The sequence below is a fragment of the Macaca mulatta genome, chromosome 10 (assembly GCF_049350105.2).
Source record: "Macaca mulatta isolate MMU2019108-1 chromosome 10, T2T-MMU8v2.0, whole genome shotgun sequence".
NCBI classification, from domain to species: Eukaryota; Metazoa; Chordata; class Mammalia; order Primates; family Cercopithecidae; genus Macaca; species Macaca mulatta.
In genome coordinates, this window is record NC_133415.1 from 85,340,874 (window position 1) to 85,356,684 (window position 15,811).

At 54.0% G+C, this 15,811-nt stretch overlaps 1 protein-coding gene across 4 annotated transcripts in view; it reads right to left on the bottom strand.

Moving 5' to 3' along the window:
* NOL4L (nucleolar protein 4 like) overlaps positions 1 to 15,811 on the bottom strand; it is a 147,674-nt gene that overhangs the window by 83,682 nt on the left and 48,181 nt on the right. For 3 of the 4 annotated variants that reach the window (XM_028828304.2, XM_028828303.2, XM_077951431.1), the window contains exon 2: positions 3,883 to 4,038. In XM_028828304.2, the coding sequence (XP_028684137.1) occupies positions 3,883 to 4,038 (156 nt within the window). Of the gene's footprint in view, positions 1 to 3,882; positions 4,039 to 13,144; positions 13,455 to 15,811 lie in introns of those variants that run through there. The other variant, XM_077951432.1, reaches the window with a different exon arrangement.

Below are 15,811 nucleotides of genomic sequence, written 5' to 3' on the forward strand. Positions count from 1 at the left end.
CACTCCCCAACTCAGAGGCCGACAAAGACAGATGAGACCAATTGGGGGGATTTGCACCACTTTACAAGATCCTCCTTCTGCCCTGCGGGTGGATTAGCACGTAGTGGGCCTGGAGCAGCTGCTGACCACATCTGGCCCCAACTCCAAAGTGGCCTGGGCAGTTAGATCCGGACTGTGGAACCCGATCTGACCTACCAGCACCCTGGGAGGGAGAAAGGAAGCAAAAGGGCTTGTTCTGACCCAGATGGGTGCAGAAATCAGAAAAGCAGGAAGACCCCTTGGAAAAAGGACTGGCCCTCTGTGTGAGTTCAGGAAACTCTGCAGGACCAGCTGGAACCTTCCTCAAACCCTGGTGCTGGCGAGATCTCCGAGATCCTCTGGACCTCAGGTCACACGAGAAGCTAAGTGAGACAGGGACTTCCTGCTCAAAATGGGAATCCCTGTATTATCCCTTGCACATGGCCATCTAATTCCAGCTCGAATACCGCCAGTTTCAGAAAGCTCATTGGCCGCCCTATCTGATCCATGGCTGGACAGCAGTAGATGCAAAAAAGCTCTTTTCCCCACCAAATAACGTGCCTCCTTTAGTGCACTGAACAAGTCTGCCGCCACCCTGCCAGTCCTGACTTCTATAGTATCCCAGGCCTGGAAAAATCCAGAGGGGCCCTGTGCCCTAGAGACTGTCAGGCAGTCCGAGGATTCAGCTTTGGCAAAACACAGAGATAGATCCAAAAAGTCCTTGGCCAGGCTGTGCCCCTCTACAGCCATCAGCAGGGGTTTCCTTGGGGGCTCTTTCCACAGGCATGGATGGGTGGGGGCCTTGAGTTTGCAAAGTGGGGCTGAAGAGCTAGGTTTGGGTGGAGGAAAATGGGAGCAGATGAAGAGGGGCACAAAGGCATCCAGGCACCACCTCCTGCCCCCAAAAAAGGAAAAGGGTGGCATGAGAAGGGTGACAGATGGGGAGGAGAAGGGGAAAAGGAGAGAAGGCATGCAGGGGAGGAGGGAGGTGTGCCAGCCCCCTCGGCCTCACACCCACTGCAGGAGGGCCCTGGCCTGCTCAGCTCAGCCTTGGCCCTGCTGCTGAAATTCCAGCTCTGTGCGCAGCCCAGCTGGCTCAGTGCCAGTCATGTGCCAGCTCCAGGCTGGGCAGCGGGAAGTGGGGCACACGGCAGGCATATGGACGAGAAGCCAGGAAGTGCAGAGCAAAGGGCTGGATGTCCGCTTGGCCCAGGGATGCAAGTGCTGGCAGAACCAACCCAACCCTGCTCTCCCCACAGCATGGAGGCCGCAGACCCCTTCCTTCCTAAACCGCCCAAAGAGTGCCTGTAGGTGAGGCTTGATGCTGGGCACCGAAGGGGCCAGGGAAATCACATGATCCAGCTGGCTCCAGCCCATCTGCCTGGACAACAGCAAGTCGTGCGGCTTACTAGCTGACCACAGGAGGGGTGCAGAGAGGCAGGATATGTGGTGGTCAGGGCACAGGCTCTGGGGTGGGTGGCCCGGCGCTGAATGTCAGCTGACCGACCTCAGGTAGATTATGTGTTTCTCTGAGCCTCAGTTTTCTCATCTTAAAATGGAGGTAACAACAGCACCTGCTTCATGCATGCAACCTTCATACGTGTATAGGAAGTGCTGGTGTAGAGCACAAGCTGACTGCTCGGCACAACGGTGAATTTTTTTTAATTTAATTTTTTTTTTTTTTTTTTGAGACAGGGTCTTGCTCTGTCACCCAGGCTGGAGTGCAGTGGTGCAATCACAGCTCACTGCAGCCTCAAGCAATCCTCCTGCCTCAGCTTCCCAAGTAGCTAGGACTATAGGCATATACCACTGGGCCTGGATTTTTTAATGTATTCTTTATTGTTATTTTTGGAAACAGAGTCTCACTCTGTCACCCTGGCTGGAGTGCAGTGGCATGATCTCAGCTCACTGCAACCTCTGTTTGCTGGGTTCAAATGATTCTCATGCCTCAGCCTCCTGAGTAGCTGCGATTATAGGCATGCGCCACCACGCCCAGCTAATTTTTGTATTTTTAGTAGAGGTAGGGTTTTGCTATGTTGGCCAGGCTGGTCTCACACTCCTGGCTTCAAGTTATCTGCCTATCTCAGCCTCCCAAAGTGCTGGGATTACAGGCATGAGCCACCGCGCCTAGCCCCAATTTTTTTGTTTGTTTGTTTGTTTTAAGAGAAGGGGTCTTGCTATGTTGCCCAGGTTGGTCTTGAACTTCCAGCCTCAAGCAATCCCCCCATCTCAACCTCCCAAAGTGCTGGGATTATAGGTGTGAACTACCGTGCCCCACCCACAATGGTAAACTTAATGCTGAGAAAATGTGGTCTTCTCAGTGCCAAGGGGCCCATGTCGGCCCCAGCCTGGGTGCCTCTTCCTTCTTCTATGGCCCTCTGGTGGAAATACCCTCAGAACTCCCTTCCCACAAGCCACTTCCCAGAGCACACAGACCGAGAAACAGGAGGGGCGGGGAGACCATCACCACCTCCTGCTTCCCTGGGCAGACACCTCATCTCTCTGAGGCCCTTGGCACATGGGTCAATCCTTAAAATCCATTTAGGGCAAAAGCCATTTTCTGAGGACAAGGACTAACCGGATGGTTGCATTAAAAACAAAAACAAACAAACAAACAAAGACCATAAGGGGAAATTATAGACTTATACAGCCACCTCCATGTAGTCCAAAGCTATTTATACAAATAACTTGGGGTGGGGAGTTTCACATCTGCCTTGGGTGGGGAAGCCCAGACACAGAAGGGCACATTTCTAGAAGCTCCAGAGAAAGTCAGCATGGAGGACACCAGCTGATTGCAACTCAGCTGCCATCTGACCTTGGACAGGTGACCCAATTCTCCAGGTCTCAGTTTCCTTAACTGTGAAATGTGTCCTCAGTGCCTCGGTCACAGGACTGCCACAAGGCTTGAATGAGCACGAAGGGCTTGGCTTTACTGGCCTCCCTGGGCACTGGACAAATGGTTCAGAGCTGTGCATGAGCCGTGGATAGGCTCACATGTGGGTCAGCAGGGGATGGATCAGAACACAGGCAGGCCCCTCTGCAGGGTGAGGAGGGGCCTCTGGTTTGACCAGTCCCATCTATTTCCACCTCTCCCCTCTCCCGCATTTGTGACGCTCCCTGCCCCTAGGTTGCCTTCTCTGCCCTTATGCCTCCCCAAAGCATAGAATGCCAGCACAGGTGCCACCTTCTCCACACAGCCCCCCAGGCTCATCTGCATCTGGCAGTGCCTTTGCTAAATGCCCCTGAGCCTGGGTTCTTTCTCTCTCAAAGCGAGCCTTGGAGACACTTCTGCTTCTCATGTATCTTGTTTTTGCTCTCAGCCTCCCCACCCCAAATCCAATTGTGATCTCCTGGAGGGTGGGGAGCAGGTCCTTCGACTTCCCCTGGGAAACTCCCAGTCCTGACTTCACAGGATGAGCTCACACATAAGAAGAGCTCAGGACAGGCCTGGCATGCGGTAAATGCCATGCCATGGAGGCATTTGTTCCTCTGTTCATTATCTGCCCCCAGCACCCCAGCCCCAGAACAGGCTGCAGGGGGCTGGGGGGTCAGTGTCAGGTAGGAGCAAGTGAAGCAGAAACGGGGAAGAGGAGGGCACCTCCTGCCCTCATCCCTCTCCTTCCCTCCCTCTCACCCCCTTCAACCTGCTTTTCCTTTGTGCTCAGACCACAGATCCCCTCCCTTCGCCCTGTGAGCCATCTCTGGCTGCCGTGCCCTTGCCCTGTGCCCCCCTAGATCCCGAAAGGCCGTTTCATCACGCCTCAGCTCCCTGCCCCGCCCCCCCCCAGCCCAACATGTGCGGAGCCCATGGCCTCCTGCCAAGGCCTGGGGCTGCCAGTGGAGGCAAAGGGACAGAAATCTCACCGCTCGGTAGGTTTTCTTCTGCCCAGCGTGCTTGGGGGCTTTGCCTGGCTCTGCTGAGCTCTCCACATGCATCGAGTAGATGATGTCAAAGAAATCTTCCACCACAGCGACCCGCTTCAGAGAGATGCCCTCCGGCTCCGACAGGCCATCTGCCCCCTGCGACAGGGTGGACAAGCTGTGTTAGTGTCAGGGATGATGGCGGGGTGAGAACTGGGCCCTGAGGCCGGGGCAACGGGTCAGGACTCAGGATGGGCAATGCCTCTGACAGTGGGTCTTGGGGTGGGGAGGGGAGGGAGCCTGCCGAGGGGGCTCCCTGGAGGGGGGACGCCAGAGTCAGGGTGGCTGCAGCTATGAAATCTACCAGCGACAATGGGCAGAGAACGGCGACAACGAAAACACAAATTAAAAAACCAAGAGGCTCCATGTTCACAATTTCAGACAGATTGTGCCAGACTCGGGCGGGGAGCTCTTGAATCACACGCTGTGCCAAGACCATCCTGGAAGTCTCTGGGGAGGGGGGAGTGCTAAATAGATGCGGCCCCATCAGGAGCTCGCCAATTAGCAGTAACCTTTCACTGCGGGCCTGGGCTGGGGTCCCGGGGGAACCGCTCCGATCACCTGGGTGACTCCTGCCTCCGCCCTGGCCTTTCTGAAAAGCTTTTCTCGGCTGCCTGCCCTCCCCACTCCAGCAGCTGAGCGCCAGCAACTGCACCCGGTCTCTTTGTGTGTGGAGATGTACAGAATAACAGGCACGAGGCCACGAGGAGGTGGCAGGGCCGTGTGAACGGGGTGGCCATGGGCCCCGAGCCTCTTATCAGGCTGGCATGAGTGGTGTCAGCTGGCCCGACAAGGTGCACCAGGAGCAAGACGGGTCCTTCAATAGCAAACAGCTGCGGGGCTGACGCCTGTCCTCCCCTCCAGCAGGAAAGGGGCTGCAGGGAAACCACAGGGCAGGAGGCTGGGGGCGAGGCCAGGGCCCGGAAGGGAACAGACTGCTGGGGAACTGCTCTGCGCAGGCAGTCCCTGCAAGCGAGGTACACAGACCCAGGGACACTAGACTGTCAGCCGCCAGCTCCTTAAGGGGAGTCTTTGGGGATGTCAGGGGGCTTTGAAGATCAAGAACAAGCCGTATGGAGGGAATCTGGGGGGAAAGGAAGCAGGCTTTTCTCCAAAAGTGCCCAAAGACACATCTCCAAGAGAATTCTTCCCCAGAGGACCCCAACTCAAGGATGTCAGCAACAAGAGGATGTGGGCTTCGCCTGCTCCTTCTCAGCTGTCTCTCCAGCACTTAAATCAGTTCCTGACACATAGTAGGTAGTCAGTAAATAATGACTGGATGACTGAGTGGTTCTAAGTGGCAGCTGGGCAGGGTCACTTGGACACACTCTGCCCTGGTTTGAATACGGCTCATCATGGAAGTGGCCCTGTGACCCCAAGCACTTACTGTGCTTCGAGCCTCAGTCCCTTTATCTGTAAAATAGGGATAACAGAAGCCCCTTTCCCATGAGCTACTGTGGGGAAGAACTGAGATGTGCATGCAGCACTTAGCACTGAGCCTGGCGTACAGGGATTGCTAGATAAATATTGTTATTAAGAAGTGCTTTGCAGTTCGCCATGTTTCCCCCAGGTATGAGAGAGCTGAACACCGGGGCAACACTGGGAGGTTGTTAGGGTCAGGACCTGCCTGAGGTGCGGTGGCTGGTGGGTGGCAGAGATGGCTTCAGACCTCGGACTTTGTAGTCCAAGGAGAATACAGGCCACACTGGCAGGGGACGCTCGCTCACAACAGGTTCTGGCAAAGATAGGTCTTGGTTTCACCCAGTAGCTTTCCTGACACACCACGATGGGCGAACAGCAGTGTCTCTTCACCAGCAGCCCATCCAAGAGCAGAAAGCAGATGGGGGGCAAAGGGCATCTGGGATGTAGGGTCCCGAGCCCCACAGCTAGTGGGCAGTGTCCCTAAGTGGTGACGCTGGGAGGTGACCTCACTGGCCCCAACCAGGCCCTCTTGCCAATGGCTTCCTGCCTGGTCAGAACCCATTTCAATGGGACATCTCAGATAGTGCATATCTCTCTTTGCGTGTACAGGAGAAGCCACTTGCTGGTCCGGCTTCCTCGCTGTGAGATTGTGTGCAAACCCTTCAACCTCCCCAAGCTTCACTTATGAGATGAGCTGTAAAGTTCCATGACTTTTCTTAACCTCTCTCGGGAATCAATTTTACCTCTTTTGGGGGATATCCCACCCCCTCTGACATCTCAGGCCATCTGTACGGGCTGAACAATGACTAACTTGCTCACTATTGACCCATAAATGCCCAGCATTACGGGGCCCTTCAAATACTGCCATGACAGGTTGAGATGGGACAAATATTATGATAGGTCAGTTAGACTTTTAAAAAAATTTTACTCAGCAAAGATCTGGATTTGGGATGTACAGTTACAAGCCACTTCTAACCAGAGGTTCACATTGGTGAAAATAAATAAAATGAACCTTAAGAATGAATATAGCTGGGTTTCTATTTGTTGATCTGGGCAGTAGTTATAGAAGTGTGTTCAACTTATTAAGTCATTAAATCTTTTTTTTTTTTTTTTTTTTTTTTGAGACTGAGTCTGGCTCTGTCGCCCAGGCTGGAGTGCAGTGGCCGGATCTCAGCTCACTGCAAGCTCCACCTCCCGGTTTACGCCATTCTCCTGCCTCAGCCTCCGGAGTAGCTGGGACCAACAGGCGCCCGCCACCTCGCCCGGCTAGTTTTTTGTATTTTTTAGTAGAGACGGGGTTTCACCGTGTTAGCCAGGATGGTCTCGATCTCCTGACCTTGTGATCCGCCCGTCTCAGCCTCCCAAAGTGCTGGGATTACAGGCTTGAGCCACCGTGCCCGGCTAAGTCATTAAATCTTAACATTTGGCTGGGCACAGTGGCTCACACCTGTAATCCCAACACTTTGGGAGGTCCAGGCAGCTGGATCACCTGAGGTCGGGAGTTTGAGACCAGCCTGACCAACATGGAGAACCCCGTCTCTACTAAAAATACAAAATTAACAGGGCGTGGTGGCGCATTCCTGTAATCCCAGCTACTCAGGAGGCTGAGGCAGGAACCCAGGAGGCAGACGTTGCGGTGAGCTGAGATCGCGCCATTGTACTCTAGCCTGGGCAATAAGAGCGAAACTCCGTCTCAAAAAAACCAAAAACCTTAACATTTACAATCTGTATATTTCTGTATATGTGATAAACTTTAATTTAAAAAACAGTTTTTAAAAAGAATATCATGGGATAGTTCCACTGAATTTTTAAATTCAGGTAAAATACATACACAGAATGCACCATCTTTACCATTTTTAAGTATACAGTGAAGTCCGCCACATTTGGATCACCTGAATCCAGAGGCATAGCTCTGGAGGCTTAGCTGCTTAAAGGCCAGTAGGCCTCCCTGTTCAAAATTGTTTCAGACCAGAACACAGATATTTCTGGAAAAGGAAGGAGATAAAATTTTGTGGGAAGGAATGGAGAAAGAAGGCAATCTGATGAGGAGACAATATTTTATGTAGATGAGATAGAAATTTCCCCCTAACCAGCTTGGGGGCCTTGGGTGGGTCACTTTATTTCTATACCACTTTTTTTTTTTTTTTTTTTGAAACAGAGTCTTGCTCTGTCAAACAGGCTGGAGTGCAGTGGTGCAATCTCTGCTCACTGCAACCTCTGCCTCCTCGGTTCAAGCGATTCCTCTGCCTCGGCCTCCCAAGTAGCTGGGATTAAAGGTGCCCACCACCATGCCTGGCTAATTTTTGTATTTTTAGTAGAGACGGGGTTTCGCCATGTTGGCCAGGCTGGTCTGCAACTCCTGACCTCAGATGATCCGTCCACCTCAGCCTCCCAAAGTGCTGGGATTACAGGTGTGAGCCACTGTGCCCGGCCTATTTCTATACCTCTTGAAAGTCAGTTTCTGCACCTGTAAAATGGGCCTAAAAAGTACTAGTTGGACATTCAAGGATCAAGCATGTATGTCAGGCATTCAGCACATACAGACTTGGTTAATGTTCATCTCTTTCCTTGGACCTCCCAAGTCTGGACATTTTGTGTTTAGGAATCTCTTCTTATCTCCAGTCCCTCTAACGCATCCAGAGGGGACCCATGACAAAATGGGTCCCCCTCAGTAACACCCACCATCAGAAGAGATGCACAGTCTTATTTAATTCCTAAATAATATGCTAAGGCTCCCACAAACTTGGAATAAGCTTTCCAAAAGTCAAAGTGTAATTGACCAACCCAGATAAAAAAGCAAAACATACTGTCCCATATGGCCCCTGTCTCTATCCCAGCTTTCCACCTGCATTCTTAGGCCAACTCGTAAACAACAGCTTTGCACCTGGTCTGATGTGACTATAAAACAGGGAAGCAGTTTTCAGTAGTTCCTTCTTTAAAAATTGATCACTTTCTCTCTTGATGTTCAAATTTGGGTTCTGTAATCCAACTATCTCTACAGCAAAGATTTACATAGGAAAGGAGAGGGCCTGGAGCGACCAGAACTCAAACCACACAAGGGCTGCAGAGCCACACCTTGAACTGTCCTCTGGTGAGCTGGAGCCACCTGGATTCCATGTGTGCTACACCCTAGGGGAAGAATGCCAGGATGTCTGCGTGGCCTTCAAGGAGAACCCTGAGAAGACAGCAACAAAGGGATCCGACAGTAGTCACGTGCCACAGACATCTCTGCTATCCCTCGCATCCATGGAGGTAATAACCTTCATGCTAAAGGCTGCGGGAGAGGCAGGCCTGCCCTGGCTAAGGATCCAGACAGTGCTGCAAGGGAAGAGCTGCTAATAAAGGGAGCAGAAAGCACCTTCCCTGTAGCCTTGGGAAGCCCCTGCCGTCCGCCTTCTGCCTGGTACCCAAATTAGCTTCATCTAATCCATTGCCCTAAGCAAACTGGGCAGTGGATTGACAAAGGAAGTTCACTTCATCTATAGGCTGGATCAAGAAGGGAACTGGAGTCTCCTGACTATCCCAGCTTCCTGGAAACACTCAGCAGGAGTAATGGAATGGAACCCTGCAGCACCCCATGGGAAAAACCATGAAAACACAGTCACTGGTGCAGGATCAACCTCTGGGGCCTTCCTGCATGGAGAACATTGCCATGGTAACACACGCCATCCTTTCGAACCATCCAACCCCCAAACAGCCTGCCAGAGCCAGGCCAACAGAATCAGACATGGCAATAGTTTTAAAAATGTATGGAGAAGCTGGGCATGGTGACACATGCCTGTAGTCTCAGCTACTCAGGATGCTAAGGTGGGAAGATCACTTGAGCCCAGGGGCTTGAGTCTAGCCTGGGCAACACAGCAAGACCCATGTCTAAAACAAAAATAAAAACAAACAAAAAAAAACTACACATTTACAGAGCTACATTCTTGGATATCACCAACTCCCTTAAAACCAGCCTATTTGGGTTCTAAACAAAAAGCTAGATGGCAAGTCGTTGACAAAATCACCAAATGTCTACTTAAATACTGCTGATATTTCAAAATATTACAGCAGTGGTCCTTAGACCAGCAGCATTGGCATCACCAGAGAACTTATTAGAAATGCACATTTTCAGGTTCCACCTTAAACCTACCAAATCTGATGCTCTGGGAGTTTTAACAGGCACCCCAGATGATTCTGATGCAAGACAGATTTTGAGAATTGCTGATTAGAATGTCTCCATGATTGAAACAGGGAGGTAACTGTAGGAAAACAGGCATTGGCTCATTAAATATAGACATGCTCTGTGCTTCCTGGCCTAATATATTAATATTTTCATTTCCAATGAAGGCCAATTTTCCTAATGGTGAGAACAAAAGAATCTTATTGGGCAACATTAGTATAAACTCAAGACATCTGCCCAGAGACTTAATGTGGATTATGGATAGAAAGAGCAGGAACGCCCCGCATCCTGACATCAGATTTTTAAGTCCTCCCTGGCAAAGTTAATTAATACTTAAGCAGGGCATCCCTTGGCAGGTCCTTTCTGGCTTCCTCGGTTTCCTCAGATGGATCTGAATGCTCAGCACGAGAAGATTGCTAAGTCCCAGGCTGCAGACCTAAGGGGGGACCGGCATGTCTTACCGCGGCATTAGACAGGCTCCTGCCGGGGCGACCTCAGGGAGCTCGTGAATCAGACTGAATCTTGCCTGTCTCCCCATATGAGCCAATTAAATGGATCCCTGCCCTTGATGGTGAAGTGAAGTCCAGTTGCTAATGGATTGCAGTTCTGTCATCTCCATTAGAACTTCGAAGTCACTTGCTGGTATGGATAAGTTACATACTTATCAAGGTGGGATCACAGTTTTAGGCCACCAGGGTGCCATTTAGTGTGCCACCATCACTATATTAGTAGAGTGTGCCTTCCAGCAACGTCGAGGCCATGTTGAGAGGATGCGGCTAAATAGCGGAGATATTTCTCAACTGGGTTTCTGCTACGGTAGAAAAATCAACAAGACTGTTATTGGAGGAGAAAGTCAGCCAGTAGAGCCCACCCCAAAGGAAGCAAATCTTTGGCTACCACTTGTGTGGGAGCCCAGGACTTCAGGAGGCTGACTGCACAGGCAAATGTGAGGATGCTGCTCCATCCCATCCAGGCCATCAAAGTGGCCGAGATCAGAGACAAAAGTTACCCTGCCTATTAATTACTAGCATGCTCTTCCCAACTTTTGCAACCATGCCATTCCTCCTGCCCCCAAACCCAGCTTCAATCAATTCAGTCAGGGCTGGGTGCAATGGCTCACGCCTGTAATCCCAGCACTTTGGGAGACAGAGGTGGGAGGATCCCTTGAGCTCAAGAGTTCAAGACCAGCCTGGGCAATATGGCGACCCCCTCCCCCCACCCTCTGCCGCCAGAAGGACTCTACAAAAAACTACAAAAAACCTAGTCGGGTGTGGTGGCATTCGACTGTCGTCCCAGGTACTCAGGAAGCTGAGGTGGGAGGATCACTTGAGCCTGGGGAGGTATAGGCTGCAGTGAGTCACGACCATACCACTAAACTCCAGCCTGGGTGACACAGTGAGACCCCATCTCAAAAAAAAAAAAAAAAAAAAAAAAAAGTCAGCCAGAACCAGAGTTTTGGAAGCTTCTAGGGGGATTCCTGCAAAGTCTCATTTCAGCTCCTGGTGGGGCTGAAAAAAGAACCAAGGGGGAGGAGTCAGTCTCCTGCAAAGGGGCCCCAGAGGGAAAGGAAGGAGGTGGAGAGGAAATTAAAAACCACACTAAACTAAGAGAACAAAAAGAGAAGAAAACCAGAATGAAGACCATCACCCAAACACCCAGAATCCCTCTCTTGAGCATCCCCAAGAGAAGCTGTCATAATTTGTAAAGGGCAATCAGGTGATTGAAGAGAGGGTATTGCTTCACTGGGACAAAGGCAGTATTTTAATTTCTCTCGGTTCTGAATACTACCTACTGGGGACTGGAAACTGAAAAAAAATCCTCCAAAATAGGAATTTACCCCAGAATTTTAGGACCCGAAGTTCCATTGAGCTTCGTAGACCTGGATGGGGCAGAGGGATGTGACCACACTCTCCCCATAAATAAATAAATACATAAACAAGGCGCTGAGGACTCAATATAGCACCTGCCTCTTCTCCACCCTTGTGCACAATCTCCAACTGTTAGCGCGTAGCCGCCGCTGCCACCACCACCACCGAGTCGCACCTGCCATCTGGAACAGGCCTCACATATTCCAAGACCTCCTTTCTGCTTCGCTGAACCTCCATCTTCTTTCAAATCACGCCGGGGACCAAAACGCACACCCCAGGCCACAGAGAAAGGTGCCTGGGACCAGCCCCTCAAACGACAGCGCTACATTTGAGGATGCCATCTCCTCCAAGCAGCTCTGAGTCTTTTTTCTTTTTCTTTTGGGTTGTGTTAACTCTGGGATGTCTGGGATGGGTGTGGAGGAAGGAATGGGAAGAGAAAGGGGCACAGTGGGCCACAGTGCCCCCAGTTAGAAGGAGAGGGGCTGGGGAAAGGCAGATCCGAATGATAATGACTTGTGAGGGCTAGAGAGAGGGGCACTGTCCAGCATCCCCGGCCGGCCGGACAGGACAGGGTCTGAGCCTGGCTGCAGGACTCTGGCCTGGCGGGGACTGGGAGGGGGGCCACAGGGGGTGCTCGAAAGGTGAAGTCACAGGCCTAAGGACAACCCAGCCCCCACCCCAGGCAAGGGGCTGTCCTGCCTGGGCCTCAGTTTCCTCCTGTGTGAGGTGACACCATAGGCATAACGCTTTCGCCACCTCCTAGGAAGTATGTGGGAACCCAAATGATGCACAAACAGCACCTGCCCTAGAAGACACCCAGTAAAGAGCTCTGTCAGCTACTCTGGAGACCCGCCTCCCAGAGCACCGCAGCCTAGGACAGGGAATCGGGAGTCACCGAGGCGGGTGTCCTAGGCAAAAGGAGGTAGCCCTGAGTCAGCCAGGCCCCGCGGGCGGGTCCCTCTCGGGCCGAGGAGGCGGCCCAGGAGCGCTAACGAGCGGAGAGCCCCAGGTGCGGGCCCCACCCAGGGCCGGGGGAAGAGGTGGGGCTGGAGGGGGAGGGGAGCGGGCCGCGCTAATGACTGTTGACAGCGCGCGCTGGGGCCCGGCTGGCCGCGCGCGCCGCTGACAGCTGCTCGGGCGGGGGGCAGGGGCGGGGGCGAGGCGGCCGCACTCTCTTCACGGCGCAGGCGCGTGCGCCACGGCAGGGAGGGGCGGGGAGGGGCGGGAAGGCGCGCGCGCGTGCCCCGGCGGGGAGGGGCGGGAAGGCGCGCGCCGGGCCGGGTTCGGAGGGCCTGCTGGAGCGGCTCGCGCGGGCTCCTCGCGGGCAGGCAGGTAATGAGAGTAACCATGGCAACCCACCAGAGGAAGTGTATTCTGCAGGAGACGTTAATCCCCTCTCCCCGGAGCTGGGACAGCCTGACTTTCCATTCTCACACAGTAATTAGATACCAGCTGTCAGTGCAGGGGGGACGGCTCCGCGGCTGCAGCCCGGCTGGGGGGGGGGACACGCAGGGACGGGGGCGTTAAAGACACAGGGACGCTCGGCGGCGGCGGCGGGCCGGGGCGGCTGGCCTCCCCCAGTCTCCAGCCTCCAGGCGCGCGCCCGCTCACCTGGAGACCCCGCCCGCGCGGGCCCCGCCCACCCCACGCGCACCTGCTGCGCGCGCGCCCGCCGGCCTCGCGTCCCCCTTCCGGCCCCGCCAACCCGCTCCCGGCGCACCTGCACTGCCCCGCCCCCCGAGACGCTGCCCACCTGTCCTTTGTGCAGGGCGGTACCATTAGATCTTGCCAGCTCTCCTTCAGGGAGCGCCCGCTATGTGCCAGGCGCCGTGCCAAGCCTGATCTCCCGTAATCCTCACAGACCCTCCGCGGTCAGCGCTTCTGCTGCTCCCCGCCCAGGGCGCAGCGGGGTGTGGCCGTTTGCCCAGGGTCACGCAGACTTGAACCCCCCATCCCTGTGCCCATTTAACAACCAAGATACAGCGCCTCCCACCGCGTCCACATCCACATCTGCTGTGACTCCGGGGCCTCCTAACCGTCCTGGGAGGCAAAACAGTCACACTGGTGGCTGGCGTCGCGATGCACCTACTGTGTGCCAAGCACTCATGGCCTCAGTTCACTTTCGCAACAGCAACGAGAGATCTGTTGCCCCAGGGTGAGGAAGCGAAGGCACAGAAGAGCTGAAGCAATTTGCCCACAGTCACAAGGTACAGAGTGACAGAGCCGGGGTTCAAATCCAGGGAGTCAGACCCCAGGATCCCAACTACTGGGCTCCATTAGTCCCACCCCTGGATTCGTGGTGGCTGAAATCCAGCCCACACCTCTTCTTCCTTTCCACAGTTCAGCCCACGCAGATTCTGTCCCAGCATCGTGAGTAGCTGCCTCTCCTAGCTATACCTGAGAAATCTAAGAAGTTTCTAGGCCTAAAGCCACTGCCACAATCTGCATCTCTTTTTTATTTATTTATTTATTTATTTTTGGGGACAGAATCTTGCTCTGTAGCCCAGAATGGAGTGCAATGGTGCGATCTCTGCTCACTGAAACCTCTGGTTCCTGGGTTCAAGCGATTCTCCTGCCACAGCCTCCCAAGTAGCTGGGATTACAGGCACACACCACCATGCCTGGCTAATTTTCGTATTTTTAGTAGAGACAGAGTTTCACTATGTTGGCCAGGCTGGTCTTGAACTCCTAGCCTCAAGTGACCCGCCTGCCTCAGCCTCCCAAAGTGCTGGGATGACAGGCGTGAGCCACCACACCTGGCCCACAACTCTCATTTCTGTCAGGCCTCTCAGAAGTTCCTGCTGTCAGTGCAGGAAGCTGCTTGGAAGTCATTCTAGGCCACTCCCTCCATTTCCCAGGTAGGGGAACCAAGACCATTCAGGTGCAAGGCTGGCCCAAGTCAGAGATGGCCTGGGAGAGCCTTTGGGGGACGGGGAGGGTTCAGTCCCCTCAGGCCTGGCTGTGCCCCCTGCCCCCCACCCACAATCAGTCCCAGGGTTGGGGGGTACACACCAAGGAGGGACAGGAAGTGTCCAAGAAGCAGAGCCGGCTCTGTGTCCCCAGTGGCGGCGGGTGTCTGGGGCAGGAGGAGGCTATCTGATCCCTTCCCCACTGCCCCGGCCATGACCTCCTCCCTCCCTCCCTCGCTCCCTCCCTCCCTCCTCCCTCATGGCTGGGGTAGCCAGCACCCTGGGCTGCAGCTGAGAACCCAGTGTTCCCCAACCCCGCCAGCATTCCAGTGGGAGGAGGGGTGGGGGGAGGCTGCGCCCAGAGCTTTAGGGACAGGGGCACCCCTGGGGCTGCTCCACCCTGGGAGGGCCAAGGCCAGGCTGCCTCCAACCTCACCGTTTCCTGCCTCCGCTCTCCCCATCTCTCAGTAGCAGAGCTGCCTAAATTTGGCTCCAGGAGGGAATGGGGGAGGCAGCGGCAGGCGGGTGCCGTCAGAGGCCAGGGCGTCGCTCCCGTCTAGCCGGCTGGCATTTTTGCTGTCTGGAGGAGGGCAGGGGGGCCCGGCAGCCCTCTCCCGGAAAGGGAGATGTTCGTACCTTCTGACATACACTGAGTAATGTGCAAACGACATGCAAACCGAGCTTCAAATCAGCATCTCAGCCAGGGAACAGCTTGAGAGCTGCTTTTGGGATGAGAGCAGAAGGACCAGAGCCCAGTGCCCAGGGGCTCCAGTGGGGGTGGGGTGGGGGGCGGCACAGAGTGTCTAGGGCTGAGCGTTGGGAGACTCAGTTTCTTGCCAGCTGTAGGGCTTTGTTCCAGTGGCTGGACCCTCTGGGTCCCAGCCCAAGGGCAGGGCCATGGCTTTCTCTGCCTGCTCCAGCAAAGCGCTGGGCACACCCTGTCACGTGGTTAAGCACGTGAGTTCTGCAGCCATCCTGCCTAGGTTTGAACCCTGGCTCTCCACAAGCCAGCTGAGTGAATTCCTCAACCGAGCACCCAGGAAAGCAGCTAGTGGAACTGGGTGTCCGTTTTAGAAGAGCGACTTCCCTTCCCTGGAAGTTGGGCGTGGGGGCATGACCTGAAAGAACCTGGGCTTTGGAATCAGATCTGGATTCCAGGCCTGGCTCAGCCAGTGAGACTCTCTGAGTCTCACTCCCTTCATTTGGGAAATGGGTTCAGGATCTCAAGGTCAGCTGTGACGTCCATGTGATGACCTTGCACATGGCGGGCACACACAGGCCTTCCCATGGTGCAGCTTCACTGCTGTCTGCATTCATGTGACTCCTAGCTCCATCCTGTCCCATCACTCCTCTTCTCTTTGCTCTTCTGTCCTGCCTTTTTCGTCTCTAGATGTAAATTTCTTGCAGTCTTTCCCTTCTGTCTCTCTACTGGTGATCTTGGAAAAGTCATTGCCTCTCAGAGTCTCAGTCTGCACATCTTCTAAATGGGAGTAAATGAGAGGTGGACAACG